The 24,197-nt window shown below is 42.7% G+C and overlaps 2 protein-coding genes across 6 annotated transcripts in view; both read left to right on the forward strand.

Moving 5' to 3' along the window:
* Positions 1 to 12,382, forward strand: part of Sfmbt1 (Scm like with four mbt domains 1) — a 119,013-nt gene extending 106,631 nt beyond the window's left edge. For all 5 annotated transcript variants that reach the window (XM_031362924.1, XM_031362921.1, XM_031362923.1 and 2 more), the window contains exons 18-21: positions 4,701 to 4,879; positions 5,048 to 5,293; positions 6,487 to 6,615; positions 7,425 to 12,382. In XM_031362924.1, the coding sequence (XP_031218784.1) occupies positions 4,701 to 4,879; positions 5,048 to 5,293; positions 6,487 to 6,615; positions 7,425 to 7,565 (695 nt within the window). In that variant the 3' untranslated portion in view covers positions 7,566 to 12,382. The remainder of the gene's footprint in view (positions 1 to 4,700; positions 4,880 to 5,047; positions 5,294 to 6,486; positions 6,616 to 7,424) is intronic.
* A 3,021-nt stretch (positions 12,383 to 15,403) lies between these two features.
* Positions 15,404 to 24,197, forward strand: part of LOC116084305 (store-operated calcium entry regulator STIMATE) — a 43,898-nt gene continuing 35,104 nt past the window's right edge. Inside the window, exon 1 of the mRNA XM_031361162.1 lies at positions 15,404 to 15,705. Within this exon, the coding sequence (XP_031217022.1) occupies positions 15,558 to 15,705 (148 nt within the window). The 5' untranslated portion in view covers positions 15,404 to 15,557. The remainder of the gene's footprint in view (positions 15,706 to 24,197) is intronic.

Consider the following 24,197-nt stretch of genomic DNA (forward strand, 5'->3'; position numbering starts at 1 on the left):
GTGGGAAGGTTGGGGGTTGTTTGGGGGGCTTTGTTGGTTTGGTTTGACTTTGGTTTGTTTTTTAAAACAAGGTCTTATCATGTAACCCAGGTGTGCAGTACCATACCCAGCTCTTGTTCTGAAACAGCCTTTCTGTGTGGCCCCAACTGGCCTAGAACTCACTCTATAGCCTTGGCTTGCCTCCAACTTTCTGTCCACTTTACTCAGCCTTCCAGTTACTGGGATTATAGGCATAGACCACTATGCCAGCTGTGGTTTAGTGGTTTGCCTCTATTCTATAGTCTTAAATTTAAAGAACAATAACAAGTATTTAGAATAATCAAGCTTTTTAATCCTGAAAAAAAAGCAACAAAAATAGAGTTGAGGGATCTACTCTTGTTGTAACTATAAGAGGAAACTATAATCATTGAATGATTCTAATATTAAAGAGCAGCAGAATAAAGCAAGGGGTTGAAACAGGATCTGGAAATAGAGTAGCATTTGCATGGTCAAATGACTTTAACAAGGGTGACACATAGTGAAGAGCGAGCTAAGTTTAAGGTGGTCCCAGTAAAAGTGGATATCCAGACTCTGTGGCTCTTAGCTCATACAATATACAAACACCAGCTTTAGACCTATCATGGATGCCTTTTGTGAGAACTAGAACTACAGAGCTTCTAGAAGAAAGCAGACCTCAGGGTGAGCAAAGGTTTCTAGTGAGGACCCAGAAATATTGATAGCAACAGGACACATAAGACCAAGGGAAGCTGTGGTTCTCAGTATTGCCATTATAGAGAGGACACCAAGCCATCATATTGGCAAAATATGTATAATATGTGTGCAACCAATATTCCAGAGCATTTTATCAATTTCCACAACTCTGTAATAAAAGGGGAGGTTTTGAGATGACGCAGAGCTGATAGCTGCATGTCATTTGAAAATACTTCCACCGAGTCTTATGCTTACAATAGTTAATTGTAGTTACTACTTGAGTTTTGAGTTCTATTAAAATTTCTTCCCCCCCCCCCTTGGAGAATACTTTTTTTTAATTAATCATTTTATTTGTTTACATTTACATTTGTTTACCTCCTTTCTGGTTTCCCTTCCACAAATCCCCCCATCCTACCCCTTCCCCTTTGCTCTATGAGGGTGGTCCTCTACCCACTCACCCACTCCCGCCTCACCACTCTAGCATTCCCCTATGCTGGGGCATCAAGTCTCCACAGGACCAATAACCTCCCCTCCCACTGATGCCAGATAAGGCCATCCTCTGCTACATATATAGCTGGAGCCGTGGGTCTCTCCGTGTATACTCTTTGGCTGGTGGTTTAGTCCCTAGGAGCTCTGGGTGGTCCTGTTAGTTGATACTGTTCTTCCTATGGGGTTGCACATGTCTAGAATTGGTGTCGATGATTTCATACAGACTGTACTGAAATCACTAAACCGTAGGCCACCAGGTGAATTTTATTTGTGAATTTATCTCAAAAAGTAAAAAACAAGTTACAACTCAGTGTTGTGGCATTTGTGCAATATTGGGTTCAGTCTACAGTGTCACAATTTTTTGGATTTTTGTTTTTTAAATAAATTAAAAAGAAAACAGTTTTAAACAATAAAAGGCTCACACAAACATGGAAGAAAATACACAAACGTGCAATAAGCACATGAGAGTGTGTTGTTTCCTGTAGCTAAATACAAATGGATTTTCTGGAGGAGAAGTAGGAACCTAAAGAAATAAGGGAACTGGACGGGCGAGAGAGAGTTAAAAAATAGGACTGAGCCATAGTGTGCTTTCAGTCCTCCATGTATTATTCAACTGTCTCTCTTACAAGCAGGCAGGCAGAAACCCCTCCCCCAGCCTGTCAGCATTTGTCAACATTATCTTGAGGATGTCTCAGGCACTTTAGTTGCAAATTAGCAATGCTCAAGCTCAAGGCTTGGCCTCCAGGTATAGAGGGAAGCTGCTGTTAACTCTCAGAAAAAAGTGGAGGCTATTTCAGCCAAGTGAACTTTGTTGGCTAATAAAAATTTTTTTGTCATTTTATTAGTTGAAAACTAAAAAAAATTATTAAAAAGACTTATTAAAAAGTTTTATTAGCCGGGCGGTGGTGGCGCACGCCTTTAATCCTAGCACTTGGGAGGCGGAGGCAGGCGGATTTCCGAGTTCGAGGCCAGCCTGGTCTACAGAGTGAGTACCAGGACAGCCGGGGCTACAGAGAGAAACCCTGTCTCGAAAAACCAAAAAAAAAAAAAAAAAAAAAAAAAAAAAAAAAAAAAAAAAAAAAGTTTTATTAAAGTCTTAAAAAGTCTTATTAAAGTCTTAAAAAGGCTTATTAAGAAGACTCTGTATTTGTATCTACTTGAGGAACCAATGTTTCAGGCAGCTATTGTGTTCTGACCCAAACGGAGCCTCTTCCCCAGATTAAAACAGGGTCAGGACCATACCACATGTTACTAAGTGGATCTCGCCATTTTACCTTGGCATAAGAACTGGAAATTTGTGGATGCCAATGGCGATCCGCAGCAGACTGAACTTAGGCGTCAGTCTGCAAAAAAGATTTTTAAAGTAAGCAAAAAGCTAGATATGCTTTTGGAGATAACTTTGGAGTGGAGGGCATGATTCCCCCTCCTTTCATTATTAAAAATTCAAATTTTCAAGGTGCGAAGTGCACATTGAATAATTCATTGTTTCTGAGAATTATAAATTATCTCAGTAATATGGGTAATATTAAATTGTTGACAAAATATCTTAAATGTTTGACTGTAGTAGTCAGTTTCATAATCTGTTTTAATCTGACTAGGAACATTAAGTATAGAAATATAATATTTTGTTGCTTTTCACGTTAAGGCAATTGTAACTTAAAAGCTTGAAAAGGAATTAATAGTCACATGTATATATTTTACTTTTAATTTTTAAATAAAAATTATATTTTAAAAATGTCAAATTATCATAAGCAATTGAAAGCTCTGATTATATGTATACATATATCAATATACAACTTAAGGCTTAATTTTAGTGCTTGATAGTGACTACAGCACATAGTTTAATTATGTGTGTTGAAGTATGGGGGAAATCATGAGATTAAACATGTGACTTACATATAATTTTCTCCCATAAAAGGGCTGTAGATGTATTTACTATCATGGGATACATACATAAATTCACAGGAAATATAACAATTTATCTACTTTGGATAAATATCAATTTTGCCTAAAAATCTTTACTATGTAGTAGGCCAAATATCAATAGTTTATAATAATCAATATAATTGCTGTTTGAAGCAAGAAGTAGACATCTCATTAGGTTTTTAAGAGATTTTTTAAAAATATATTTATGATTTTATTATATCACCACTTTATAGTAAGATATAAAAACTTTACTTTGAATATGAGAAAAGATGAATTTATATTAATGTTTTCTTTTGCCAAAGAGTTGTTGTGGCCATATTTAAAACCTAAACATTTGATTACAATTGACAGCAATTTTTTTACAGAAGCTCAGTGTAAGTTGTTACTTATGGAATGGATGTTTGAGATTTGTAGTATCTTGGATAGAACTTTGGGGTGTTATGATAAGTGAAATACATCAGACACAAAGAAAAATACTGAATATTCTCACTTCTATGTGGAGGCTAACGTCAGGAATAGAATAGTGCTTATCAGAGCTTGGGAAGAGTGTGCAGGAAGTAGGAATGGAGAGGAGTTGATTGATGGGTACAGTAATGCAGTATGATTAAAGGGGTGCAGTTTTGCTCTTGTGTGTACTACTGTGTAGAGGCTCTGGACAGAGGCCTATGAGGCTCAGGAATACCATCCTCCCTCTTTTAAGAGAAAAGCTCTTATTTTTCTTAGAAATACCGCTTAGACTGACAGGGAAGGCTAACTTTTGGTAACATTTTATTTTATGTTTAAAATAGTAGAGAGGATTTCAGATGTTTCTAATACAAAAAAATATAAATGTTTAAAGTGAAATCTATGTTGTTTACTCTGATCTTATCATTACATATTATACCCATATTGGAATGTCATGTTGTACTACATAAATTTATCTGTTATTTTTTTAAGCTACAATGAAAAATTTCTATACACAAACATTAAATTGTTCAAGATATCTATCCTAAGGTCCAGCATTTCAATTATCAGATATTTGTGTAAAACAATGAAAACACACCTATGTGAGGGGTTGAAGAAATAGCTTTGTGGATAGGAGCACTTACTGCTCCTGCAAAGAACCCAAGTTGTTCATTACAACTTTAATTAACACTGAAAACCTGGGTATAGCCTGAGTACTCACCAACAGTGAAACAGGTGAACGGGTACCTCCATACAATAGAATCCTGCTCACCAACATCCAGAAGAGAGGAAACTAAAACAAATCACACTGCCCAAAAAAAGCAATTTATAAAGCAGTGCCCACTGCAGAGAGCAAGTTCATCTGCAGTGATGGGAATCAGTAAAGTGGTTGCTCTGCAATGAAGGACTTGGCACTGAAAACTTTGTATCAATAGATATGTTCTCTGCCTTGACAGATCATGGGTTGCTTACATTTCTACATGTTAGTACAAATCAAACTATGTCTCCTTCTGCTCATTCTAATGTATGGAGTTTAAGCTGCAAATGGAATATGCCCATTTTCTGCTGTGGTAGTAGAATCCTGTGCTTTTATGGAACATAACAATAATTAAGCTACTTTTTCCCCCTTCTTTTTGATCATTTATATTTAGCACACTATTATGGAAAGAAGAAAAATAAAAGAATTGGGAGGCCACCCGGTGGGCATAGTAATTTATCTTGTGCCCTGAAAAAAAGCAGTAAGAGGAGAAAAAGGCGGAAAAATATTTTTGTTCATAAGAAGAAACGTTCTTCTGCATCTGTTGACAATACCCCAGTGGGCTCACCCCAGGTATCTGATCTGTGGCATATCTTCCTCTCAGGGCCAAATGATCCCTGCTTTACAGTCTATACTTACAGTACCTACACATCTTTTTAACTCCTAATTTCTGGTCAGTAGTTTTGTGCCAGTGACTGGTTGGTTCTGGGTTAAAGAGAGATTTCTTTCCTTTTCCTCTAGGGAAGTGGGGGTGAAGATGAGGAGGATGCAGATGATGGAGATGAAGATTCCCTAACTGAGGGCAGCACATCCGAGCAACAGGAGGAGTTACAGGAAGAGTCTGAAGTATCAGAAAAAAAATCATGCTCCTCTTCTCCCACCCAGAGTGAGATGTCCACCCCACTGCCCCCAGACACACAGACCAATAAAAGAGACGCCCAGACTTCTTCAGTCTCAGATGATGAAAATAAGCCTCCTTCACCAAAGGTACCATGTGAAAAGAATTCCTCTCATGGCGCCGTCTCCTCTCCCTCTGTTACTGTGCATGCGCCAACATTCCACTTCTTTTCATATAGACTTAGGAAGAGTGTCTAGGGCCATTTTAAAGTGAGCCTCAGGCTGGAGAGATGGCTCCACAGTGGAGAAAACTGCTCTTCTAGAGGACTGGTTAGGTTCCCAACACCCATGGAGGGTATACCACAAAACTGCCTGGAATTTCAACTCTAATGTCCTGTTCTGGCCCCTGTGGACACAGCATGGATGTGTGCACCTGCGTGCATGCACATGCATACACACAAACACAAGTAAATTAAAAATAAGTAGAGTGAGCCTCAGAATTGTGATCTTCATGAGCTACAAGCATTTTCTGGAGATTGTTAGTAAAGAGACGCTCTCAGAGGAGCTGCTTGTTTTAAGTAAAAAAAAAAAAAGTTTTGTTGTGAGTTTATTTATAACTTGCCATTTGGCTTAATAAAAAGTGTTGTTTAAATAATTTTTATAATATGTGTAATTTTCTAGAAACAAATGATTTACCCATTTAATTCTCTCATTCAGCTGTCTTGTTCATCAATTTACTATGTACATAAATGTACATTGTATGACCTATATAATACTAGAGGCTATTATAATTAACTTTATAATAATTGGTAGAGTGCTTACATAGCATGGACAAAGCCCTAGGTTCAGTCCTCAGTACAGCATAAAATGAGGTATGGCGTCATTCATACTCCTGTAGTCCCAGTACTTGTGAGGTGGGGCAGGAGACCAGTTCAAAGCTGCCCAACATGTGGCAATATGAAACCCCTCTAAAACAAAACAAAATTACTGTTTAAAACTGGACTTTTTAAGTGTCCCATTAACAGGAGCAATAAAAGATTTATTTTTCATGTTCTCATTGAAAATACCATTTGCTCTAGCATCCTACCAGAGAACAGCTAAGAACATCCAAAAACACATGGAGAACATAAATAAGATAACGTTTATATTATAAATTTCCCAAATAACTAATGCATGTGAGCCTCTTGTCTTCTTTGCTGGAAAAAATGAGTCTGAAAGAGAGTAACTGTCATTGTTAATACTGCTCTGAGTCCTGGCGTGGAGAGTGTTTTGTTTCTTTGGGAGGCATTTTTAAAATCTGAGCTCTTACATGACTTGGTTTGATCTTGTTCTTGGGAATGAAGGAAATAAGGATTGAAGTGGACGAAAGGCTGCACCTGGACAGCAACCCACTGAAGTGGAGTGTGGCTGACGTCGTGCGGTTCATCAGGTCCACTGACTGTGCTCCACTGGCAAGGATATTTCTTGATCAGGTAGTCACAAACAGTATAATCTATAATGACAATGTCTCTTTGATTCAGAACTATGCATATTATAGGTAAAAATTATAAGTTTTAAGAAAAAAGACTATTCTCTTTTGTCACTCATGACCTACACCACAAGGGTATAGCTGTGTCTCCTCAAAATCTAAGTCTACCCTCTAAGTGACCTTAATTCAAGCATGTATTAATTGATCTCATCTTTTAAAAAATAGTGATTTGCTGCTTCCTAAAAAATATATCACCTCTAATATGCCAGGCTCTAGAGTGATAACCAGTTTTAATGCAGGTATGGTGAAATATGAATAGTTATGACAGACAGAAGATGTAGATCCACACAAAATAACATCTATGACTGTTACCACCATACTTGGATAGTTGGGTCAGAGGCTCACAAGTTGGAGTCTAGCCTGGCCTACTTAGCCACATAGAAAGACCATGTCTCAAAAATAAAACAGGCCCTATCATTGAATTCTTTTATAAATTTTACAAGGTAGGAGAACATTAGAGTTTATAGTTAGTATTCTCAGATAGTTTTAGATTGAGTTGGGTGCTTTAAAAGTATTTTTCTTTTCATAATGAGTTATTAGTTATAGGTACTCCTCAGATACTGACTTCTTTCTGTTGAGCAAAATCTATGGATGAGAGTACCAAGGTTGGTAAATTTATTACCAATTCTGAAGGCTTCTCAGGCGCTCTTTTCAAAGGGAAAGGTAATAGGGGAGGCATAGAACTGTAGTTGTAGTTGATGCATGGTGTCTCATTGTGTGCATATCACAACTTTTGTTCTTTATCCTCAACAGGAAATCGATGGGCAGGCCCTTTTGCTCCTTACCCTTCCCACTGTTCAAGAGTGCATGGACTTAAAGTTGGGCCCCGCCATCAAGCTTTGCCATCACATAGAGAGAATCAAGTTTGCTTTTTATGAGCAGTTTGCCAACTGAGAAGGACAGCAGACTGAGCTGGGTCTTTGAAGCACAGTGCAGCAACCCTTTTGCCCTGCTCTACAAGGGCTGTCAGCCTGCAAGTGTTAGCTTGCTATCTTTGCACTTTCAGGGAAGGAGGACCCACACTGAGGAAGCAAAAACAGCACAAAAATGGCTCTCCTACAGTGGAAATAAGGACTTCTGTTTAGAAGATTCCAGTTTTTAAAAAGTGTGAGAAAACCGTAAAAGTCTGAATTACTATTAACGGGACCTGAAAACAAAGAGTGATGGAGACAGCTGGACCGCACCAATTTGGTTATTTTCATTCTGTTCCTTCCCTCTGTAGATTGAACTCTGTTCTCTGCTTTCTCTTTCTTGAAAAGAGAGGACATAGCTTTAAGTCAGCACTGGTTTGGGACTGTGCCTAAGGCACATCAGTGCTTCATTGTTGTTGTGTTTTTAAGCTTTTTTAAATTAAAGCAGTTCATTTTGGGGATAATTAAGTGGCTCTAGGGTTTTGAATGTATAGTCACACTTTGATCCATTTTAAAATCTATCCTTAGAAGTTCCTTTGTTTACTACCTCTGTTGATGACTGCGCTTACAGCCATGAGTGACATTTTTTGTATGATGCCATTTTTAAGCTGAATGCTAAAACTATGACAGAAGTTAGAGAAGGCACCGCCTGCTTTCTTAAAGATACCATGTCGGCACTTACACCACCAGTCCCTTAACCAATTTGTCCTAAGAATTCTACTGTTGTGTTCTCCATCATGACCCAGTTTTGGCCACCATTGTTAAGTGGCTTTACAAAGACCAATGGGTAATTATTCTCTCCCTATTAGTTCTGAAAGGTATTTAAGTGGCTTTTATTTTATGTTTATTTTTCTGTTAGAGTTGTTTAACTACCTCTTTTATTTCTGGAGTTTCTACTCTCAGTGAAAATCAGTATGTGTTCTTTGGACCCACTGTCAAGCCCATTTTTCTCGTTTTCTAGGTATTTCTAGGTAAACATAGCAGAGAAATGTGTCTTTAGGGATGGCACAAAGTATGAAGTTCCTTAATAGTGTCCTCGGTTCTAAGTACTGAGAGGTAGTTGAGTCTATGTCCACACTACCCAAAGTGTCCCAGATCTTACCGCCTCTGGAAAGTTAAGCAGGGCCTGGTTGGTACTTGGATGGGAGAGGTGGTTAAGGAGTCTGGAAATCTCTGTCTAGCCACATTTATGCCTGTCTTCAGTTAAACCAACTTAAATTGAATGTAATTACAGTCCTAAGATTCCCACTCAATAGCTCATTCTTTTGAAGTTTTTCATTTTTTAAATTAAATTCAAGTTGACATGAAGCTCCAGGTGAATTTTCACATACAGTGGCATTGTTAGCTATTATAGAAGACTAACACTTGCTCTGCTATAGCCATGAGTAAGGAAGGACATGCATACACAGTTGCTCCTTTATTGTTTTCCTTGTTGATTATTTATTTGTTTATTTATTTTTGATTGCCCTAATCCCTACAGATTTATACCCTAAGCATTTTTTCCTCAAGAATTGAAAATGTTTTAAAACTGCAAACTGAGTAACTTCTGAACAAGTATACAAATATAAGGTAATATTACTACAAATTTAAATTGTGATTTTTTTTTCATTTCTCAACTCAAACCCCACCTGTTTTTATGGACATTGGGAAAGACTGTAGTCTAAACCCTCTTCTTCAGTGAATAACCATCTAGCCAAGTCTTAAAGCAGTAGCTCTCACATGGGTATCTGGGAAGGAGCTTCATTTAAGTAATGATTCATTTATTTGAGCTTATTCGGAGATCCATCTTCTAAGAATGTAATTCTTTCGTGCCATGGAGAGAAGCAGATGTGATACTAGGAAACAGTGTTGGCAGACTGACATGTTGTGGCTCTCTTCATTAGAATCTCCTGCGACCACAGGAATTGAGTCACCGATACAAAGGGGAGTCTTGTAAGAACATAAGACCTATGCCTGTAGGATCTCATATTGTTAACTTGGTAAAAGGAAAGGTGACAGCAATGGCTGTAATTTACCTCTTATCAGAGATGGCAGGTATTATGGCTAAAAGGTGAAGCATATGACCCAAGGCCCAAGTGTGGCTGGGGAGCAGGGGTGGGCACCATAATTATTCAGTCTCTGCTTTCTCCTATAGAAAGACCAGCCATAAGTTAGACAAGAGGAGGGCTTCCCTAAATATTTCTTGACAGTTACATCAGAGAATTATCTACCCCATCCATCCTTACAGTAAGAGGATAATTATATGAGAATTTTGCAGAGGACTTTTTTTAAGTATAAAATTCTAATCCCAAACTGGGTATGGTGATTTATACCTTTAATCCCAGTACTTGGGAAGTGGAAATAAAGATTAGACGTTTAAGATCAACCTCAGCTACACAGTGAATCCTAGGCTAGCCTGGGTTATAAGAGACCCTGCCCTCCTTTTAAAATTGTTTTTATTTCATGTATCTATGAAAGAGGCAGGGGTTAGGCTGGGTAGCGTGATGGTTCGGATATGGTGCTGAGATGTTTTAAGTTTGGTAATAGCTTGCATTGTTGGGGTAGTAGTTTATATGTTGCACATTTGTAGGGGAAATCTGTTTCTGAGACAGCCAACCTCAAGCTTTTTAGAGGTGTTTTGTGAGGATACTATCTGGAGGTCACCTGCAGTCAAGTTTTTTATGATCCATCTTTAACCTGAGTTAACAAACTTAGAAATACATAAATGGACTATACTGTTCTCCCAGACAAAATGTAACTGACCAAAACTAGGCTTTACAACTATATTGGTCTTCTAGGGTAACCTTCAACTGTATGTGCAGATTGGCTCTGATATTTTGACTATATCTATCTGCTGATTTCCTTTATGAAACATCTTCATCTTTTTCAAATACAGGGAATACATTGATGGAGCCTTTTAATTACACCTTTAGCCTTTCTTTAGCAATATACATAGCTCCCTGTTTTTATAATACAGGTATAGGAAGGGTACTAGCCAAGCTCTGGAAATGAAGATCTTGGTAAATATTTATTATTGAATTTAAAAGAGGCAGGCATAGAAAACCAGTTTAGAGTTTGACCTTTGTATGTCTCTTCGAGAAATAAAAGTATTTTCACTGTGAGGGAAAGGGCATTAGACCAAAGCTTCCTGAAGACTTGAAAACATTTTACATGCTCTTTAGAACCACTGTAGTTACTAATGTGAAGCCTGAAGAAGGCAGGTAAGACTGAAAACAAACCACCCCTCTCAACCTAACATTGTTTCCAAGAGACACATAACATCGGGGAGTTTAAATGAAAGGTAACAGCAGTATAAAAACTTGTAAAATTATGGAAACTGTCACTGGGACTTACTTACTCTTAGTTGGCACCTCTCACCAGAGCTTACATTGAAGAGATCCTTGTCCAGTTTGAGTGATTGCCACCAGTGCTGGGAGAGTCGTTAGACTGTGGAAACAACACTGAGTTTGAACTTGCCTTACATACTTGGAATATTCCATATGTGTACAAAACCACACAAGTTCCTAAGTGTTCTTACAAAGTGAAGTAGAGAACTGGGGCAGACAAGATACTCCCTTTATAAATTTGGATGTCTTTGGTCCTAGGATCTTTGTAAGTTCTGTGTCTTATGACCATGGTGCCGGCTCAGAAACTCTGTAAAGACAGAGCCTCCTGTACAAACAAGAAGTAATAGTCACTTTCCTGCCATTGGCTTTATTTACTTTAAGTGTTTTACTCATGAACTTCGATGATTGCTTTGTATGAGAATGTATGTACTTGGGGAATTTGAATTTATTTTATAAGCTACCTGCTGACCTGGAATTTTGTTCTAAGAACTCTAAACTCAAAGTCCAGTCCAAATGGATCTGGTTCCAGGCACACTCATTTGGGGTTGTTTTCCTTACTGCTTGTCTTCAGCCACATAGGTGACTTTGCTCTGGGAACAGCCTTAAGGATGAGGGACACAGGTAGTGGGTGTTAATGCAGCACATATTGATTTTCTTGCTGCTATGTTTAAGAAGTCAAAATTTCATAAGAACCAGCAAAACTGGGGTAAAGGTTTGTAGGGGAGGTTGGGGGATTAAAAAAAAAAAAAAAAAAAAAAGCAGGTCCAAAACTCTCAGAATGCTTTTTTCTGACAAGTCTGGTGTGGTAGGTACTATGAATTACCAAGGTGAAGTGTTGTGAAAGAGACAAGCAACAGATTGGCCAGACGGTTGTCACTACCAGCAGTAAAGTGCAGAATGGAGCCAAGGGGAAGCAAGCAAGCAAGGGAGGAAGGAAGAGAGGGAGAGAGGGAACTTGTGTGAGAGAGGAACTGCTCGATGTGTGTGGAAACTCAGGCAGAAGGGTTCCTATATGGCTCATTCTGTCTAACTATGTCTAGCTCAAGTCACAATGCATTGATTAGCAGAGGCTGAGGAGAAGCAGGCAGTCTCTAGACCTTTGTGAGAATCTCTGGGGTTTTAAGTGCTCGTGTCTTCCTAAAGACAATCAGGGGCTTGTCAGGATGGGACTCCAGGCTGCTTCCAGCACCGTCCTTAGCCCTCTCTCCAGTACTCTCTCTTTGGAAGTAATGCACTTTGTTTAATGTATTTTGCCTTTAAAAAAAAAAGTTGCTTGTTTGGAACAAAATGAGATGCTTTTGGCACTGTATCATTCCTGCTTGCTGTTTTTCCTCTTAATTTAAAATTTTATGCATTGAAGACAAAGTACCCTTAAGGAGAAATATGCACAAGAATACCTATTAAAATAACTCCCATCAAGTTTGATGGTATAATTTTTAAGGATTAAAAACAGAACAAAACTATTTTGAGTGAATATATGCGTGCTTTTCTTTCTTTTTGGCAAATAAGTTATAGTAAACTTGTGATATGACAGTTTTAAGTGGCTGAGAAAGGTATTAATCTAACTTCATTTGTGCTAACTTTACAGTAAGAAAGGCTTTTAGCTATAGTACATTCTTCCAAAATCTTTTAGGGCCTCAGAGAATCATTTTTGAAATGAGAAATGAGTAAGAGAGGCCCTTTCTACTTAAATAAAGCTCTAGAAGCTATCCCAACCCCCACCCCTTGAGGCCTTATCTATCCCTTCTGGATTTAGATATGCTTTGTTTTGTTTCATTTTGTTTGTTGTTTTTCAAATTACTAAGAAGAATGGGGTGAGCAGAATCCTTCCCACTCCCCAAGACCTGTGAATTCTGTTCTCAAATTCTTAAGACTCTGTAGTCCTGAGAACCATCCACATCTGACTGTGCAGTGATGTCACACCTCAGTGTGCAGAGCAGTGTCACACCTGAGGAGTGTGCAGAGTGGTGTCACATCTGAGGAGTGTGCAGACTGGTGTCACACCTGAGGAATGTGCAGACTGGTATCCACCTGTGTGTGCAGAACGGTGTCACACCTGAGTGTGCAGAGCGATGTCATACTTAAGTGTTCAGAGTGGTGTCCACCTGTGTGTGCAGAGTGGTGTCCACCTGTGTGCAGAGCGGTGTCACACCTGAGTGCAGAGTGGTGTCATATCTGAGGAGTGTGCAGACGGGTGTCACACCTGAGTGCAGAGTGGTGTCCACCTGTGTGTGCAGAGCGGTGTCACACTTGAGGGCAGAGTGGTGTCCACCTGTGTGTGCAGAGCGGTGTCACACTTGAGGGCAGAGTGGTGTCCACCTGTGTGTGCGGAGTGGTGTCCACCTGTGTGTGCGGAGTGGTGTCCACCTGTGTGTGCGGAGTGGTGTCCACCTGTGTGTGCGGAGTGATGTCCACCTGTGTGTGCAGAGCGGTGTCACACCTGAGGAGTGTGCAGAGCGGTGTCACACCTGAGGAGTGTGCAGAGTGGTGTCATACCTGAGGAGTGTGCAGACTGGTGTCACACCTGAGTGTGCAGAGTGGTGTCCACCTGTGTGTGCAGAGCGGTGTCACACCTGAGTGCAGAGTGGTCTCATACCTGAGGAGTGTACAGACTGGTGTCACACCTGAGTGCAGAGCAGTGTCATACCTGAGGAGTGTGCAGACTGGTGTCACACCTGAGTGTGCAGAGCCGTGTTTCTCCCAGCCTTCATTTGTCAGCTGTGTGTGCAGTTTTCCCATGAGCTCTATGTCTTCATCTAGTAATCTTGTGCCCAACCACAGCCTCTCTTGCTTTAAGACATATCCTCTGGTTCTCCCTGAACATGAGCTATAACTGCTGAGCGCTTTGTATGTGAGGTCCTTCACGGACTTAAAGGGAATGATGGGACTTTACATCTCCCTTATACATTCATTCATTTTCCCAAACTTTTTCAATAAATTTTTAAATACCTTTAAAACATATAAGTTAAAATTAAGGTAAATTTACATTTGTTGTGTGCCAACTCTATTGAATTCAAGAGTGAATCATGACTAGCTCTACCTTCAGGAAGCTCATACCCAGGAGAGAGAGACCTAGCTGTTTGATCTAACATACATACAGCTGAAAGTACTGGTGGGACAGAGCAAAAAGGAAGGTGAAAGTGCAGTGGAGACGGGCAGTCAGATGGGCTTGCCATCTGGGCAGCAGCTCATGGGGCAGGACTAGAGAACACTATCCATACAGCTAGGCCGCTGTATGGAGATACACCTGTGTGAGTAGACTGTAAGAGAAAGGCTGCAGAATTGCATTTCCCCTGAGTTAGAGAGTCCATATTTGTTAACCAAAAAAATCTTTAGAAAGCATTTAGTCCTCTTTGATAATTAGAACTTCTTGAGGAAATTTCTTTAGAGTTGGTATTTATTGTTCAAACAGATACTTTGGTGTAGGTTGGACCTGTACCATGCACATACCCACTGACATTCAGCAGACAAGTCAGAACTCTGGGGCACCAAGAAGAGGTGTCTAGAGAGACAGCAGAGATGTCTGGGCCTGGGTAGTAAGACAAACTTAAATGGGAGTCTGTGCACATCAGAGTTTTGGAGGAAAAAAAAATAATCAGAGTGGGTGTGGTGGCATATGCCTTTAGACAAAGGCAGGTAGATCCTGGTCTACATAATGAGTTCCAGATGCTGTCTCAAAACAAACACTGTTCCGTTTTTTATAAAGCGAAGAGTGGCTGGATTGAAGTAACCATTTAAAGTGGAGGAGGCAGGGGAGAGTGCAGTCCTAGCTACCTCAGAGGCAGAGGTGGGAGGATCATTTGAGTCCAGAGGTTCAGATTAGCCTGTACAATTTAACAAGACCAAATCTCAAACAAAACAGCAAAATCAAACTGTGGTGTCACAGGCTTATAGTTCAAGAACTTACAGTGTGTGGGCATGAAGATGAGGAGTTCAAGGCCATCTTGTTTATAGGTCTTTGTTTTAAGTTTGAGGACGCCTGGGCTACTTAAATACCTGTTTGAAAACAAAACCCCCACAAATTATGTTTGGGGGACAGAGATTCACCCTGGAGCTTTGATTAATGATTTGAATCCTCTGGCTTTTGACCATGAAAGTAGAACACTCAATCCCTGGCGTGGGAAAAGGCTCAGACTTCTGCGATTGTTGTACTCAACACTGTCCTTTAGCATAATGTTGCTGCAGGTTCTGGGCTCCACTTCTGAAGCAGTGAACCGAATCTGAGGGCAGAATGTAGGCGTATTCTTAGGAAGTTGGCCAGAGCATAAAAGATTTACCTTGAAGGGGAAAGGGATTTAATAACAGACTTCATCGCTGTCCTTGACACTGCTCGCATGACTAGAACACAGGGGCTCTGGCGATTCCTTTTACACAGTCGGGTTCACCTGCTCTATCCACCTGCAAGAGATTCTCCTCCGGCCCCGCCCCTAGCCCTGGCTAGAGCCCCGCCCCAGAGGGAATAGAAGCCCGCCTCACGCTTGGCTCGACCAATCAGGCTCTACGATCTCGGACGTCGGGTTACGCGCGTCGCGGAGGCGGCTACGGACTGAGATACCGGCACCCAGCTCCAGGGCCGGGGTCGCGGCTGGGCAGCGCGGCCCGGGCTGCAGCGAGGCCGGCGGCCCCTCGCGCCCTCCCGTCAGGCCGCCATGCAAGGCCCGGGAGGGAACGTGAGCCGCGGGCCGGCCTCCACGGTCGCGTCCGGGGCGGGCCGCTGTGAGAGCGGCGCGCTCATGCACAGTTTCGGCATCTTCCTGCAGGGGCTGCTCGGCGTCGTGGCCTTCAGCACATTGATGCGTGAGTCCGGGACCCCAGCCCCTCCCCGTCCCCACGTCGCCAGCCGCAGTCCCAGCCCCACCCCGGGGACCCTCCAGCCCTTAGAGTTCCGGCCTGGGCACCGGGCCCTTGGGCTGCGATGCCTCCCTCTCCCGCGAGACCGTGCTGGGCATTCGAGACTAGAAGGGAGTCCTGGACCGTGGGCTTAGAGCTGAAGCTTTTGGCCAGGAATGACCCTGCCCCTCACCACCTCTTGGCTTATGCCAGCCTAAATCTGGTCCCCTCCCACTTTACCATCGCCAATTAAGGTTACTCCACTTTTCGGTATGGACCGAGATCCCTCCCACCCCCCAACCCCCAGAAAAATAGCTCCTTCACAGGGGCTCCTCGTAGCTTCCCTCCCCTTGGCTCATCCTAAAGCTAACCTAATGCGGGGCTCCTTTCTGAACCTTAACTCCCAGAGTTTGCCCTCTCTGTTGGGTGTGTGGATTCTCACCCACACCCACCTGTAGTGATAAGGCAGTGCAGTCGGTGCTCCCATATTGCCGCGCGACCCCCTGCCCTACTCCCTCTATTGTTCAGGGGAGATCCTCTCTGACTGCCGCGGTCCCCACATCCCAACCTCCCTTTTTCACCTGTTCAGCTCTATCCCGAGCTTTCCTAATTAAGTTGTATCTCAAGTTTCCCCTTGCTATTCTTCCAAACCACGTTTGTTATTTACATTTTTTAATTTCCTCTTTTTTCGGGAAACTCTGACAACCTACCTGGTTGGCTTGATGGAGGAGGCTTAGAGGCTCCGGGGAATCTCCATGCTAAGTCGCCAGAAGCACTTCTTGGGGAGTTTTATAGTAAAAAAGGGAGTCGCAGATAGATGGTCCTTGTTGCCCAAAGCGGGTTGGAGTAAGAGCCGTGTTTGCCCTTGGGTTGGAAGGTTGTGCTGTTTCCCTGATAGGCGCGCACACGCGTACACACACACACACGGATGGAGGTCTCTTGGCACATAGATCTTATATAGAGGTATTAGTTCCAAAACTGACTTGTTTTCAAAATTGTGCTCTGTGGGCAGAATGGGGAGTTCCAGCAGGATCTACTCTTCACTGGGGAGTTGAGGGATTTCTGCTGCAGTTCTGAATGCAGATGTAGGGTTTTCCTTGCTTATTTAAAACAAGAGAAGAGGTTTCTTTGGGCAAACCCAGCCAGGTTTCAAGTGACCCTGGATAGCCTCTGATTCTGCCCACTATTTCTTTATGGCTGCTTGGCTTTGAACAAGAAGTGCCCAATTTGCCACTGTTTCTTTTCCATCCTTACTTGGATTGCCATTTTCTCTGCTGAACCAATGCTTAGTTGTTCTCACAGTGATAGTTTGTGACAACTTAACCAGAATCGGTTGCTGACAGGTGCAAATTTTAAAATTTTACTGTGCCTGCGTTTTCAGGATACTATGAATGGGCTTCTCCTTCCCACTCTTCTCTCCTCCAGCCATTGTCTTTTTTTTTTTTTTTCAAGAAATTCCAGGTTTCATTTTTATTATGCAAATTCTGGGATTTTGTAGTGTGGAGCTGGCTGTTCTCATGGGTTTGATTAGTGTAACCCCTAGGGCTCACTTGTGATTCAGAGAGGGATGTGTGATTATGTCAGGACAGAGTTGCTCACAGATGAGGATTGTCAGGGTAGATTTGTTCGGAGTGGTAGTACTGGCCTTGCAAGTCTTCAGGGACACTTACTTCCTCGCTAAATCTTGAGTGAGTTTATGCACAGATCCCCGGGTTGCCAGGACTTTCTGCGAGCATACACTAAGTGAGAAAGTTGATTCCTGTTCAGGGGAGGGCTTGATGTAGAAGGGCTTTATGAACATGGCACAAGGCCCTGGGCCAGTGAGAGGTAGTGTTAATGTAGAAGAGATGGGATGGCCACAGCTGGGTTTATCCTGGACACAGAAAGTAGAGCAGGCCAAGATGACAGGACTTTTGTACTAGATCAGGAGACCTCCTGGGCTGTTGCCCATTTGGGATGTACCTTTCATATGGCTTAGATTTCTTGGTCCTGTTGAAACAGAATTACGGGGCTTTTCCCTTTTGAATAAGGGGCTGCCTTATACTTTTGGGCTAGATTTTTGCTGGGGAAGCACATCTGGCAGCTGTCAGACTCGGTCTTCCTGGTCACAAAATGTGTCTGGCTGAGCTGCTAGAGTCAAGGGCCAGCCTTCTGGGCCAGAGCCCATCTGGAAGTCCCTGAAGAAGTGGGGGCGGGGGAGCACCTTCCTCTGGCAGTCCCATCTTTATGGTCTTCAGATTCTCCTGGACAGTTTGAACTAACAGTGCCTGTACTCTTTGAGGTCTTCCCTTCCCTTCCTGGTACCTTGTCCCTTGAGGCAGTAGAGTCAGTGCCTCTCTTGGGTCCTAGCCCAGTTCTGACTACAGGAACTCTTCAGTTTTCCTGCTGGACCTGCTCTTGCTGTAGTATAATAGACCCACTTCTGTGCCCGACAGACTGAGGTCTTCTACCTTTACATCCACAGATCCACTGTTTATTCTCCTTTCCCTATGCATAAAATCACTTTACCCTCATTGCTGTGTTTTCTACCCTTGTGGGTGGGCTTTGTACTAGAGGAAGAATTTGGTCATTATCTTAATATCACCTGGGGAAAATTTGGGTTCTCCTAAGTATTTCTCCCCCTGATACTCTGATAGACACCTTGTGTTATATCTGGAAGTTGCACACTTGACTCAGAATAGATGGTTGAGGGCATGTATGCCCGGTCCTGTTTGTATCTTGTTCATCGTGCTATCTTTTTTTGTTTTGTTTTTTGTTTTGTTTTGTTTTGTTTTTTAAAGATTTATTTATTATTATGTGTAAGTACACTGTAGCTGTCCTCAGACACACCTGGAGAGGGCATCAGATCTTATTCCGGATGGTTGTAAGCCACCATGTGGTTGCTGGGATTTGAACTCATGACCTCTAGAAGAGCAGTCGGTGCTCTTAACCACTGAACCATCTCACCAGCCCCTCGTGCTATCTTTATAAGCATGCAGACTATTAGAGCCCACCAGCCACTGGTGTATTCGTGGGCAGCATCACATTGTGAATTAAGTAAGTAGGTGGACTTCCCAGAGCTTTCAGCTAAGGAGCCCCCCTGTACAAGGAATGCCCAGCAAACTCAAGCCAGATTATAAAGTTTCTAGCCACTCTGAGTTTTCTGAGTCGTTACGAAACTGACTGGACTTCTACATAGAGACTTTGAAGCCAGAGACTTTGTCACGATCCACCTGCCAAACAGTTCTTCTTGTTTCTAGTCCATGGCATGTCAGTCAGACTAGAGTTGCAGCAGAATGTAGCTGAACAGCCGTGAAGCTCGGCAAACTACTCCAGTGTAGGGGGAGAGTCATCCAGCTGTCAGCCAAAGGGCGGCATTGGCTGTGTGTGTTAGCATTTGGGGTGTTTACCCTCACGCGTTGTGAGTGCAGAGCAAACTCAAGCTTCCTTCACCGTGCACAGGCAGGGTTCTGAGCTGAAGTGTGGACAGCTTGAGGAAATGTGCCTGTGTGTTTTCGCGTCGCATATGAGGCCCCAGCAAGCTGGATGAAATGAAGCTGTATGGTACCAGCGGGGTACTGTTGTTAAGAAGTGGTAGCTTTTTTCTGACCCAAAGCAAAACCACTAACCAGTCTACTCAGCCTTGATATCTTACTCTCAGATACGGCTGTGTGGAATTTTCGCTCCCACAGAGCCGGCCTCCCCACGTGCTCCCCATGTTGGCACAGTGTCTCTCATGGTCACCTCTCTAGATCCCACCACAGTTTAGACTTTTAAGAATGTCAGAAAAGCAAACGCCTGCCTGCTAACTAGTTTCATAAATCCACACTTTGTCAAGCTTTTTCTCTATGTGACTTTCTTTTTCTGAGCCTTTTGAAGAAAAGATGCAATCATTACCATGCTTTCCCTTTCAGTACTTCAGCTTCCTCCTAAGATGAAGGACAGTCCCCTATGTAACACCTAAGAGGATTAATAACCCTATACGGTGGATCTCTAGTTCAAGGCCAACCTGGTCTACAGAATGAGTTCCAAGACAGCCAGGGCTATACAGAGAAACCCTGCCTGGAAAAAAACAAACCAAAAAGAAAACAAACAAGCAAGCAAAACCCCTCTGTATAATCATCCGATATCCACTGTGTGTTCACACTTTCCCAAATGCCATCTGTTTTATAGCTAGGGCTTTTAAAAGTTGACTCAACAGAGGACTGTTCCTTGTGCTTGGTTTGGGCTTTGATGTTGCAGTGCTGAAACTGAGCCCGGGCTTCCCCATGGTAGGCTAGTGCTCTACCTACCTGGCTCTATCCACCTGGCTCTACCCACCTGGCTCTACCTACCTGGCTCTATCCACCTGGCTCTACCCACCTGGCTCTACCCACCTGGCTCTACCCATCTGGCTCTACCCACCTGGCTCTACCCATCTGGCTCTAGCTCCAGCCCCACTTTCAGTTTTTAATGGCATTGGCCTTTGGAAGAGTCCTACCTGGTAACTGAAGTGTCCATATTCTACAGGTCTCTAGGTGTATCCTTGGGGGGGCCTGTGTTGTGTCATTGACCCCAGTGTCTCCCCAGTTTGGAACAATTAAAGTCCACTTTTTTTGTGTGTGAGAACACTCCATAAGAGGTGCTGTGTACTCCTAATGATGTCAGGAGGCTGTAGCTCTTAGAAAAAGGAAGTCCTTGACTGAGTGTTGGCACAGGCCTGTAATAGCAGGACTGGCTAGGCAGAGGAAGGGTGGATTTCTTTTGAGTGCAGCCTGGTCTACATAGTGGGTTCCAGGACAGCCAGGGCTACATAAACAACAACAACAAAACAGAAAGAGAAAGGCCAGTCACTTCTTGGTAGGAGTGGGAGATTTCTCACTATGATGTTTTAAGAGTGAACGGAAAGCCCTGCTCCTCTGTAACCTCTCGTCTTGAGGTTACTTCCTCAGTGGGAGCTGGGCTCTTAGGCAGTAAAGGCTGCCCTTGCTGGGCGCTCACTCCTTCCTCTGCCCGTGGAAAGGAAGGACATTCCTTTTTCTCTCCTGTGCTGTGGCTGATGTTAGCATGCTGCTTCTGGGTGTTCACGTTCAAAAGACTTAGATTTCTAGATATTCAGTTATTTGATAGCTTTTGTCCAAATGGCATTCTGCTGCTTCATTTATAGTAAAGGTTTATTAATTTAGAGTTTTATGAATTAGGGGACCATCCAGATTGTAGAATAATTTCATCAAATGTATTTTTTTAAATTACTAAATACTGCTGTTGGCCAAGTGTTGCTCTGTAGGGGCCTGTCAGACGTCTGCTGCTTTACTGATCTGTTTAAACCCTTTGTAATTCGTATACTATTTGCCTGAAGTTGTCTTGAAGGAGTCTCTTCACAAAATGTTAGAAATAGCTTGGCTGTGGATGCAGTCCACACTCGGTCTCTTCTGTCTTTGACCAATGTAGGTGATTCTCAAAGCCTCCACTTCCTTTCTAGGAAGATGGGGATGGTAATTTCTCTGTTCTGGGCCTGTGGGAATTGGAAGTCGTCAAGGATCAGTGGTGGGGACACATCCAGGATGATGGCATCCTCCTCAGTGCATTCACAAGTCCCAGGGAAGAGCGGCACTTAGACATGGTTTTCTGAATGGAGTTAAGAACTTGCCTCTCTACCCTCGATGTTTGCACAGTGTCCTTACGTTAAACAGTGTGAGGACCTTTAGCCCTCTTCATAGAGTCCATACTAAAAAAAAAAAAAAAAAAAAAAAAAAAAAAAAAAAAAAAAAAAAAAAAAAAATTAAAAGTCAAACAAACCTTTCCCCCAACTGGCAAGGTCGGTTCTGTAAATTCTGAATGAGCATGTTCCCAGAGCTGTGGTTTTAGTAGATGCCATACCTGATCTACCCAACCCTTTCCTGTGTTTTCCTCACCTCAGGGGGCCTCAAGAGAGCAGGGCATCCTCTGGGGCTCAGCAGCTTCCAGGTGACAAACCTGCCTTCTACTCCACGGGCTCTTGGTGGGAGGTGGCTGTGGAGTCACCAGAACTGGCCTGTCTTTGCTGCAGTTTGTTCTCCCTGAGCCCCCTCTGCTGGCTCTTGTGCTGAGCACTTGAGATGCTCACAGGAATCCTGAAGCAAGGATTTTGTTTTGTTTTGTTTTGTAAGCAAAGAGCTTGATCTTGTGCCTTCGTGTTAATAGATCAGGGCAGAGAAGCTAAGTCCCTTGAACTTTTTTTGGTGGGGGGGCGGGGAGGAAAGGGTTTATTCAGCTTACACTTCCACATTGCTGTTCCTCACCAAAGGAAGTCAGGACTGGAACTCAAGCAGGTCACAAAGTAGGAGCTGATGCAGAGGCCATGGAGGGATGTTACTTACTAGCTTGCTTCCCCTGGCTTGCTCAGTCCCACAAGGCATACAGGCAAAGAAGAGAGTCGTCTCTTGAACTTTTAAGTACTCATGTCCGTCCTGTCTGTTCCTCTCACACAGCCTCCGGCAGCTCTGTGCGTGGCTGCTTTACTCTAAGTTGGGCTCTGAGCAATCCGATTTTCTTTCTTTCTCCTTCATCTTTGCCATACCCAAGTCTTTGGTTTCTGACACAGGGCTCACTGTGTGGCCCCGATGGTGGCAGTCTCCCTGTCTTGACTTCTCGAGTACTGAGGTGACAGAGGCATACCACCATGCTGCACAGTGTGGTTTTCTTTCTTTTCTTTTCCAACATATTGCCTGTCACTTTAAATTATCTTGTGATAATTGATAACATTAAAAACATGAATCTGGAGCCAGGCACGATTTGAAGCCAACCTCTTCTACGTTGCGAGTTTTAAGCTAGTCAGGGCTATGTGATAAAGCCTTGTCTCAAAAACCCCAGTGTATATGTATCTAAATTCGGAGCTGGCCATAGTGGCTCACACCCATAGTCCTAACACTTGGGAAGCTGAAACGGGAAGATCTTATCCTCAGGCTCACCTGGGCTAAATAGTAATACTGTCTCAGATAAACACGATGTAGGAGGATGGGAGCTTATAAAAGGTATTTTATGAATATTTACATAATAAATACATCTGAAGTGATTTGCAAATTATTTCCTGCCTGTTGTTATATTTTGTATTTGTGAATGTCTCCTTAGCCCTTAGGAAGTAGTGGTCCTCTCTGAGATCTGAGGTCTGGTATCTGAACAGCAAATGAAGAGATTACAGGAGTTGCTAACTGATGAGGAAGAGATTGCCAGGGCCCTGCGTGATTTAGGGATATCAATTACAAACCCAGAGTTCATAGCCATTTGCTTTGTGACTATTAGTTGTTTTAAGAGTCTTTCCTATAAGTTATTCCGTGCATAGAAATAGTCAGTCTCTGAGATTCTCCCACTGGTAACATGTTGTCTTTTCGTCCCACAGATTAGCACTATTGGCATTTCGAATCATATTAATTTTTGTGGTGGGGACCTGTTCTTTGCACTCTAAGGCACTTATAATATCTGTGGCTTGTACCCACTAGGCACTGTAGTGTGACAACCATTACAAATATCTCTAGACATTGCCAAGTGTTCTTTGGGAATACAGTTGTCCTTGTTTGAGAATCACTATATCTGTTTAGCATGTGCCTTACACAGGAAGCTGATTTCAGCTCACAATAACAGAGCAGTGTACTCTCCGTCCCCAAGTATGAGAACAGTGGAGTGTCAGAACTTAGCAAAGGACTGTCCTCTTAGCCTCATTATGTCCTGTGTGTGCTCCAGCATATAGATGGTGGTGACATTCGGACACATATGCCATTGGAAGACATTTAATCCTGACAGCCACCCAAACACTTGTATCTCCTTATAATTGTGGAAATTGAGTTATAGAGAAGTTAACTCGGGGTTACACAGCCAATAAGCAGAACCATGTAGTTGAGTTCTGGAAGGCTCCTTTTGGGTGAAAACAAAGGAGGGTCCTTGTTAACTGGCTTTTATTGATTATCTATCGCTTTCATAGAGACTCAAGGAAAGTAGACATTTCAGCCCTAGGTTTTCTTAGTTTTGTTTTGTTTTGAGATGTGGTCTCCTCTAATTCTGACTGGCCGGCAGCTTGTAGATTGCTGTTTCTTGTCTTTATCTGGAGAATGCTTACATAGAACCACACCAGCGGCTACCCTTGGCCTCTTATTCTAGCCCTGATTCTGTGCACCTCCCAGGGGGTGCTCATGGAGAATCTTGCTAGGTTATGCAAGTTCTGGGATCTGCTGCTGCCCACCCTGTAAGCATGGCCCCAGGCATTGGTAGGGTTGGCCTTTGCCTTGGAATTTCTCCCAAACAAGAGTTCTGCTTGTCAGCAAATTCTGGAATTAGGGTCCAGTAGAACAGGCATCCTCCCCTAGAGCTCTGGAATCCCGAGTTATCAGTAGGCTGTCTCCTTGCCATTCCATTTGGCTTCTGGGACTTCCATTCTGAAGGGCACTTGGTGCATGAGATGGGCTCTTGTCAAGCTATTTTGGAAAGGAGTAGGGAGTTCATTACGATCGTGGACAGAGTTTTTGTTG

Source organism: Mastomys coucha, unplaced genomic scaffold, assembly GCF_008632895.1.
Source record: "Mastomys coucha isolate ucsf_1 unplaced genomic scaffold, UCSF_Mcou_1 pScaffold9, whole genome shotgun sequence".
Lineage (NCBI taxonomy): Eukaryota > Metazoa > Chordata > Mammalia > Rodentia > Muridae > Mastomys > Mastomys coucha.